Source organism: Mauremys mutica, chromosome 2, assembly GCF_020497125.1.
Source record: "Mauremys mutica isolate MM-2020 ecotype Southern chromosome 2, ASM2049712v1, whole genome shotgun sequence".
Lineage (NCBI taxonomy): Eukaryota > Metazoa > Chordata > Testudines > Geoemydidae > Mauremys > Mauremys mutica.
Window position 1 is genome coordinate 139,213,349 of NC_059073.1, and position 9,778 is coordinate 139,223,126.

At 41.1% G+C, this 9,778-nt stretch overlaps 1 protein-coding gene across 4 annotated transcripts in view; it reads left to right on the forward strand.

The window, feature by feature from the left end:
• PPP2R2A (protein phosphatase 2 regulatory subunit Balpha) overlaps positions 1-8,982 on the forward strand; it is an 81,315-nt gene extending 72,333 nt beyond the window's left edge. For all 4 annotated transcript variants that reach the window (XM_045004700.1, XM_045004701.1, XM_045004702.1 and 1 more), the window contains 3 exons: positions 661-830; positions 1,390-1,481; positions 5,949-8,982. In XM_045004700.1, the coding sequence (XP_044860635.1) occupies positions 661-830; positions 1,390-1,481; positions 5,949-6,228 (542 nt within the window). In that variant the 3' untranslated portion in view covers positions 6,229-8,982. The remainder of the gene's footprint in view (positions 1-660; positions 831-1,389; positions 1,482-5,948) is intronic.
• The last annotated feature ends 796 nt before the right edge of the window (positions 8,983-9,778 follow it).

Below are 9,778 nucleotides of genomic sequence, written 5' to 3' on the forward strand. Positions count from 1 at the left end.
GCCTTTACTTCTATCTTACATAGACTCGATTCATTATCGCTTTAGAAGCTAAATCCAACATTTACTTCACCATATGGAGGTCACATTACAGAGCTTTGTCTTTCTGAAATATTACATGTAATGGCAGCAAGGCTATCTATTCTAGCTCAGCTAATACATTGTAAATGTGTAATAAGCTTATTTGGGTATATCCTGTTTTAGCAGGGACTTGTATCCTGGACTTCTGAGGAGATGGACTCAGTGGTCCAAAGATCTTATATCTGACTGGTTTTAATTCTTCCTGCATTTTTGATGTTACAGCCTTAGGCCATGGATATAAGTGGCATTTGCCGTATACATCAGTATGCAACTTTTAATGTTCTTGTGCCAATATTTCTTATGACGATAAGTTTTCTTCCTTCATCTGGCCATCAAACACTAGATAACTAACAGCACCTGCAGTGTTTCTAATCAGTCTGTGTAGTATGATGAGTATGCTGTATTAGGGTATGGGAAAGGCTCCTCAATCTGTGCATGTATAAAATGCAGTCCCAGAACCATTTGAGATTTTTGCCAAGGTTCATATTGAAATGATTGTTTTGAAGCATGAGAGTTTGTATGGAATTGGCTTAGTTTTGAATAGATGTGCTTTGCTGATCGGCATGCCTGTTTTTTACTTAGTGTTTGAAGAACCAGAAGACCCTAGCAACAGATCGTTTTTCTCTGAAATCATCTCTTCCATATCTGATGTAAAATTCAGCCATAGTGGTCGATATATGATGACTAGAGATTATCTGTCAGTGAAGATCTGGGATTTAAATATGGAAAACAGACCTGTGGAAACATACCAGGTATTCAGTGAAATTTCATACACTGGTATTATAAACTTTGGAAGTATGTCATGTCCTGAGTATGGCTGTGATCCCATAATTGGATCTGTGTGTACAGATCCCTGTTCCTATGCAGAGCTTCAGCAAAGACAGTGGGGCACAAAGACACACACGGGTCTGCTCTCTGTGATCTGATTGTAGGATTAAGATCTACATTTTAACATGTATGACATGCTTTTTCTCATGGGGTGGGACTCAGGAAGGGTGCAATAAGCGTGACTTGCATTCTGGGCCACAAGTTAGCATAGTGATGGTGTTTTGCAACATCAGAGAGGAGACCAGAGTTCACACCTTTCTGCCTGGGCACCAGGAGGCAGTATTGTGCAGGACACTTGCTCAGTTTAGGGACAGTCCAGTGCCATGGAGTGAATTGTGACGCTCCCTGACAACTTACAGGGTGGACTGAGAGTATCCGAAGGGGGCCCCGTTCCGTTTTCCTTAAGAGTCAAGTTGGTCTCTGTGTAGCTTGCTTGGACACTTTCATGCTTTTTAAATATTAAAGAAACTTTTTTCCCCTTAGGTGCATGAATACCTCAGAAGTAAACTTTGTTCTCTGTATGAGAATGACTGCATTTTTGACAAATTTGAGTGCTGTTGGAATGGATCGGACAGGCAAGTCTAACTGTTTTTCTTCACATATTTAAGCCTTAGTTTTGGGAATGGGAAGCAGCACTATGGGTTCCTTCTGACATGAGAAATTCAAAATGTAGCCTCAAATGTATGAATCCTTTTCTTCTTGGGTTTGGTTGTATTTTACAGTATTATGAGCTAATGTAATGTATATTAGCCCTTACTGTGGGAGTCTTGCAATTTGATATGCAGGGAGTGAGAATCCACCCATGCAGATTTTATTGCTGGATTGAGGCCTTTGATACTCTTTACCCTGGAGAGTATATATTTCTTATGACTGTAAGTTGCCTAATATGCTTTGGAAGCTGTTGTTCTCATTAATAATCCTGTCTTGAAAATATGTAGATAATCCTCTAAGCATTTCATTTTTTTTTAAATGACTTTTCAAGCTTGCCTTGCATGGCTGCCTCCCCAGTAACATTACTGTTAGCTTAAGTTGAATGATGATTAAAAAAAAAAATGCATTGAGCCACTCATTTGCCAAATCTAAAGCAGCTCTTTGGATCCCCATCTGTTTCATCATGAGGGGAACAATCTCTTGAAACAAAACAGCTGTTTATCCAAATATTTGGATAATCTCTAAGCATATTTGCCTAACTGAAAATCTGCTATATTTTAATTTGGTGATCTTAAACTAGCCAACTCTAAGGTGGTGTATCAAAAATTGGGTATATTTTGGTCCTGATGCTCATGCAACTCTAGCAATGTACTTTGAGCCAAATTCAAAATTCTGCTCCTTCTGGCTATTAGTAATTTCTTTCCAGGGTACACTCTGTTGCCAGCCAGAAGGGCAATACTGACTGCTTACATGCAGAAATTCAAATGCTTGTCTTAATCACAGAACCTTGTAACAGGTTGTGATGTTTCCCAGGGTTGTGAGGCACCTCTCTACCACCTGCCCTTAGTGTGAGGATGTTTTCGGTGCCCGCTGTGGTTCAGCTCCCTGAATCTACTAGCCTCTGGCAACACAATTCTCCACAGGCCTTGCTCTCTCTGAACAGGTTAGCAGTAGGCACACACCAACTCTGGACTTTTCCGAGCATCCCTCTGGAGTGTTCAGACCTGTTGCACTGAACGCTCACAGAGCTCTGATTCGCTACTCCCAAAGGAATAGCACACCCCAGCTTGCAAGGAGTCAACTCAGGATCCCCACTCATCTTAACATACAGCACTTAGATATAGTTATAGTGAAAACAAGAATAAGTTTAGTATCAAAGAACAGAGATTCAAGTAATAAGAAGAATATTGGAAACAAATAGTTGCATACAAAACAAAATCATAACATGCTTTCTAGAACCTAAATTTAACTCTCAAGACATTCTCTTGTCTCCTACAAGAGACAGTCAGTGGTGAAAGAACAGGTTAAGGACTATTTAGAAAAGCTGGATATGCACAAGTCCATGGGGCCGGATGCACTGCATCCGAGGGTGCTGAGGGAGTTGGCGGATGTGATTGCGGAGCCATTGGCCAGTATCTTGGAAAACTCGTGGTGATCGGGGGAGTTGCCAGACGATTGAGAAAAGGCAAACATAGTGCCCATCTTTGAAAAAGGGAAGGAGGAGAATCCAGAGAACTATAGATTGCTCAGCCTTACCTCAGTCCCTGGAAAAATCATGGAGCAGGTCCTCAAGGAATCCATTTTGAAGCACTTGGAGGAGAGGAAGGTGATCAGGAACAGTCGACATGGATTCACCAAGGGGGAGTCATGCCTCACCAACCTGATTGCCTTCTGTGATGAAATAACTGTCTCTGTGGATATGGGGGAAGCAGTGGACGTGATATATCTTGACTCTAGCAAAGCTTTTGATACGGTCTCCCACGGTATTCTTGCCAGCAAGTTATTGGATTGGATGAATGGACTAAAGGTGGATAGAAAGCTGGCTAGATTGTTGGGCTCAGCGGGTAATGATCAACGGCTCAATGTCTAGTTGGCAGCTGGTATCAAGTGGAGTGCCCCAGGGGTCGGTCCTGGGTCCCATCTTCATTAATGATCTGGATAATGGGATGGATTGCACCCTCAGCAAGTTTTCAGATGACACAAAGCTGTGGGGAGAGGTAAATACGCTTGCAGGTAGGGATAGGGTCCAGAGTGACCTAGACAAATTGGAGGATTGGGCCAAAAGAAATCTGATGAGGTTCAACAAGGACCAGTTCAGAGTCCTGCACTTTGGACGGAAGAATCCCATGCACTGCTACTGACTGGCTAAGCGACAGTTCTGCAGAAGAGGACCTGGGGATTACAGTGAACAAGAAGCTGGATAGGAGTCAACAGTGTGCCCTTGTTGACAAGAAGGCTAATGGCGTATTGGGCTGCATTAGTAGGAGCGTTGCCAGAGGATTGAGGGAAGTGATTATTCCCCTCTATTCGGCACTGGTGTGGCCACATCTGGAGTATTGCATCCAGATTTGGACCCTCCACTAAAAGGATGTGGACAAATTGGAGAGAGTCCAGCAGAGGGCAATGAAAATGAAATTAGGGGGCTTGGGCACATGACTTATTAGGAGAGGCTGAGGGAACAGAGCTTATTTAGTCTGCAGAAGAGAAGAGTGAAGGGGGATTGGATAGCAGCCTTCAACTACCTGAAAGGGGGTTCCAAAGAGGATGGATCTAGACTGTTCTCAGTGGTAGCAGATGACAGAACAAGGAGGAATGGTCTCAAGTTGCAGTGGGGGAGGTCTAGGTTGGATATTAGGGAAAACTGTTTCACTAGGAGGGTGGTGAAGCACTGGAATGGGTTACCTAGGGAGGTGGTGGAATCTCCTTCCTTACAGGTTTTTAAGGTCAGGCTTGACAAAGCCCTGGCTGGGATGATTTAGTTGGGGTTGGTCCTGCTTTGATCAGGGGGTTGGACTAGATGACCTCCTGAGGTCTCTTCCAACCCTGATATTTTATGAAGATAGCTTCCCCAAGTCCTCTCCCCAGGGTTCTCAACTAAATTGGCAGAGCCCCCCTTTCATAAAATTGAGTCCGCTGGCAATTTTTCTTCACAGATGGATGGATGCCAGGGTGTCTCTGCACTGCCAGATATAGCAGAAGAGACTTTCAAGGTTCACCTGAGTGCCTTCCTTCTCCCTCCCCCCCCCCCCCCGCCCCCCGTTTACCTCTTCCTGTTAATTTCCTTCTGAAGTTCCCTTCAGCTCTTTACTAGCATTTGACTTAGTATGGTAATAGACTCCTCTTGTCTGTCACCCAGGGAGATAAGTGTCTGATAAATTTTGTCTCAAGACACGCTACCTTTGAGTGACCTGCTTTCAACCACAGACCTAGAGAACATAAATTTTAGTACATATACATAATTCCTCACATATTATCTGTACATGCATCTCATAGTGAGAGGGATGACCATTGTGACACAGGCTTTCAGTAAAAATCTTACATGTGTTCACCAAATTGGTCATGTGATCCCTATACTCCTGTGAACCCCTGTTGGCATCAAAAGATCCTTGGGTCACACAGGTATAATCTATAAGGCTTAATCCTGTGAAATATTGAGCATCTGTTGAAGCATGCTGAGCAAACTAACTGCCCAAAGTCAGTTGGAGTTGAGGATGCTCAACCCCTTGTAGGATTGGGCCCATAATCATTTTAAAAACTGTGTTTAGCTCCCAAAGAATCAAAATTAGTCCTCTGTGATTCAGAAAATACTGCTGTTTTGAGTTGGGGTATGACCATATTTGATACTTCTTGAAGTTAATAACTTAGATGTTTTTCTGAAGTATTGCTTTGCACGGGGACTGTTTGTTGGGGTTAATTTTGGCACAATGTGAATTCATGTGACAAAGAATTTACGTAGCGAGAGCTCCCAGTAACAAGGTCTTTGCAAAGGTAGTTGATTGAGTGGTTCTGGATAAAAATCTGAGTTGTACCTCTAGTGGCTTTTAAAATAGCTGTTTGGGGTGAAAAAATTCTATTGGCGGCTACAGGCCCTAGTTCTGTAAGGTTCCGAGTGCCCTCCTCTCCCACTGACTTCAAGAGCACATAGCATGGGTGATACAGCTTCTTACAGCAGCAGGCCCAAAATAGGCGACCTTGTTTCCTCACCAGTGTGCAACTCAAAAGATATTTTCTGAAAGGGTGAAGGGGAATGGAAAAGCAGGATTTCTGGGTTCTTGTAGGGTGGAAGGAGGATCTTGTGATTAAGACATTGGACTGGGAATTGGGTGATGAGTGGTTCACATGGGACCTTGAGTTAATCACTTACTCTTCCTGTGCGCCTCAGCTCCCTAGCTGTAAAATGTGAACACATACTTTATTTTCACTACCCTTTGTCTTCTCTGTTTGAATTGTAAGCTCTTTGGGCCAGGGACTCTTTCTATTTATACATACAGCGCCTAGCACTGTGGAGCCCTGTTCTCAGTTGAGGCCTCCAGGCACTACCGTAATACAAATAACTCCCTCTTTTTAAAATGTGGCATTTTTGGATTAATCTTTAGTTTTCTTATTTCCAGTGTTGTCATGACGGGATCTTACAACAATTTCTTCAGAATGTTTGACAGAAACACGAAGCGAGACATCACCTTAGAAGCATCACGGGAAAATAATAAACCCCGCACTGTTTTGAAGCCCCGCAAAGTCTGTGCGAGTGGCAAGCGAAAGAAGGATGAAATTAGCGTTGACAGCCTAGACTTCAACAAGAAGATACTACATACAGCCTGGCATCCCAAGGAAAATATCATTGCTGTAGCTACTACAAACAACTTGTATATATTTCAAGACAAAGTGAATTAGGATTGGCATTCCTAACAGAAGAGTCCACTTCCTGCATAGTTGAGATAGTTGAATCTAGCATTTGTACCTGTAAATGAAAGAGAATAAAAGAGAGAGGTCCATTGTGGCACCCCTTTCCAGTGTTTAAAAATGTGCCATATGACACACTTTTTTTTAGCTACATGGAGAAAGCTCTGTTGATCCATCACAGTGGTGTTCTCCATGTTTGCTAGCCATTTAGGTGAGGGTAGGGCACTTTTTAATTTAATGACTACTTGCACCATCTTGCCTAATGGACTAGATTGGACTGTATCAACATTGGTTTACTCCACTTTTTATGCCTTCCATTGTGATGACGTCAAACACAGGGAAAGCCTTCAGTCATGCTATGGGATTTAATTGTGTAACCTCATTACTGTATCATTTGTGGCCCTTTTTTATTAAATGCAACTCATTCTTGCTGTGGCTTGTAGCATTCCTCCTCCTGGACTCCCCCTTCCCCTCCTTCATTCCCTCCACCCATCCCTGGTGGTGGCGTATAGAAAAAAATGAAATAAAGCACATGAAATGGGTCAGTTTGGGGTCAGTGGTAAAGGGGTCTATGTTGCGAACAAATGTTTTAATAAGCAGTTGACTGTAATCACTCCTTGCCATGTTTGGCACCAAAAAAGAGAAAATAAGGAAGAAAAAAAAAACTACTGAATAAAAGTGACAAAGAATGAAGAATCTGGGTTTTTTTCTCCTTTTTTTTAATCTACCTCTTTATACAAATATTCTGTGTTTTACCTTAGATGCATGAAAATAATGTCTTTTTGTAATAATTTTAACGAGTATTAATTATTATTTTTCAGCAGGCAGGGGAGAGAGGGAGGGTTTTCGCAACTGTCTGGCTGTCATTCATGTATGAAAATGAACATTCTGATTCTGGTATTTATTGACCATTTCCATTTCAAAAACCTTGAAATGCTACCAGACTTTGCCATAGTCATGAACAGTAATTGACCTGTTCCGTCTCCTAAAAGCCCCTTTATCTGTTAATTAAACTATCCTTTATGTCTGAGTGTCTGAATTTGTAGAATTCAAATCCATTTATTGGGGACTAACTTTTTAATCTCATCCTAATTTTATGTAATGCTTTGTTTAGAATACAAAGCCAGTGTTTTTTAATTGTTGTTAAAATTCTTGTTCAACAGTATGATGTAGTAGAAAACTAATCTCAAGTGATTATAGATGAGAATTTACACTGCATTCTGAGTACATATATATTTTCTGTATTTTATTGCTATCACTGTCTGAATGGAAATGTAGATTACCATATGAGTGCTGCTCCTTTCTTCTGGCTTTTTAAAGCAATTAAAGATCAACTTCAAAAGGTACAATGATCAGAAAATGCTTGAAGTACAGAAACTGCATGAAATAAATCTTAATAGTTGTCTGTAAGTTGATTTTAAACTCTTTTTAAGTAAATAAGGCTTATCCAAAGATGAAGTATTGGATACTAACATTTTTTAAAGCTTGTGGGTTTTTACCTCCAATATGTTTTTGCTAATTGTGCTCTTCTGGTGCACTATAAGGTCTAAGTTGTACTTACCATTCAACAAACAGTCAATGGCGTTTTAGTCCATAGTAAAGCCTACCATTGATTGGGAGGAACTATACTTCTAAATCAACTGTTTAAATTCTTTTTGTGATTTAGTTGTAAGTAAAAACTTCTATAATGCTTCAATAACCCAATCAACGTAAACATTGTTTCTGCTGTAAAATGTTAGCAGGATTGCACATCGTTAACAGGATCACTGATGCAACACTATGCCTTAGTTTCATTCAAACTTGTATAGTGTTTTGGAAATGTTAAACGCTCTAAATATTTATTACGTTTTGCTTTGCGTGGATACAATATATAACTCTTTTGTAACATTGACCTGTGAGGAATTTTGTGAGAGTATGAGCTATACCTTTATCCATTTTCATTTGTTGGCCTTACCAAAATTTAACACTCCTAGGGATCGTAACTGATGGGCAAGTCAAATATTAAGCCCCAGCCTCACATATTATTGTGCACTAGCTTAATTTTGTTCAAATTATTAGTCTCCTTGAAGTATTTGGAACTACTTGTGTGAGTAAAGTTAATTGCATACACAAGTGTTCCCAAGATCAAGGCTGAGGTTTGTTCATTACCCTGGTCATGGGAGTGGATAGGCAATTAGATTTTTTTTGTGCCAGGGCTGATAAAGCAAAGATGGTTGTATGTCTAATCACATCTGTTGTTTTGGGACAATCTGAGTGTTCTGTAGGGGGTTGTGGCATCTGTAAGGAGTGCTGTTTTACTCGCATGTTTAACTTGTGTGTGTATTCTGGATGGCATATTGAATAGCTGAACATGTCGCTTATCAAAGACACGAAATTGAATCTGGGATGGAACGAAGATGCAGACTGTGAACAGGTAGATTTCACAAACAGCCTGAAGCACAACTTTCTAGCAATACTGAATTAAAGTAAAACTGCCTCTGGGACCTCTGTTGTGCTTGTCAGGAGTGCCCATGGTTTTAAAAGGATAAAGTGGCTTTAGGAGAGCCTGAACTTTGCCATGCCACTCCGTATCACTAACAAATCCCTCTCCCCCAAAACCAGCTACTGATTGAGGTTGCTAGATATTTTCCAACTATATATTATAATTCTTTAATCACACTGTCCATTGACGTACACTGTAAATCCTGCTGATCAGTTTATATGCTAATGCTAATTCTATTTTCTATTAATAAAAAGTATGCATAAGAATAAATGTACTTCTTCTGTCAGGTTGCTCTTTATCCACTACTCCCCTTATTTCATGAGGTTTTTCAGGTTACTAATATCTCTCTCCTCCCCCTTCCCCTCTCCCCCCCCCCAAATGAAACAAACGACATTGCTTCATCTGCACTGCTACATCTGGACCTTTTCCTAGATAGCTGGGAGGGAATGAGAGTTTGCAAGAAGATTCTGGTCCCTCCGCAGGAACAGAATCACAGGAAGCAGATGGTTCTCTTTAGGGGCCTGATCCAACTCCCCATTAAGACAATGCAAGCCTTTCAATCAACTTGAGTGGGTATTGACCCACATCCTATCAGACCAGTCTTGCCCCCTGACTGAAGTCTCTGACATTGTTGAAACACAGTCTTGCTCCTGTTTGACTAAAGGTGTGATTTTTAAATGGATTTAGTTAAATGGTGCAAACACCTGTGGAAAAACTGAAATTTACAGATAAGTATTTAAACCAGTATAAGCCAATGTTCAACCAAATATTGTTTGCCCTGATTTAGCTAAATCTGTTGTAAAACCAGTGCAACTTGTGTGTGTAGACACGGCCTGTGACAATGTTCCCTTTAACTTCTGTGGTGCAGTAACAGGCCCTAAATATGTTTTCTGCTGAGAATTGGCTATTGCCTTCATCTCCCAGCCATGTCAAATACACAGAAGGGGGGCTCTTCCCCCTATTCAGTGCCTAGCTAAATTTGGACTGCAACTTCCAATTTAGCCTTTGTATACGTTAAAGAGGAACACTTCTCTGTCCAAGCCACACTGGAAGAGAAGA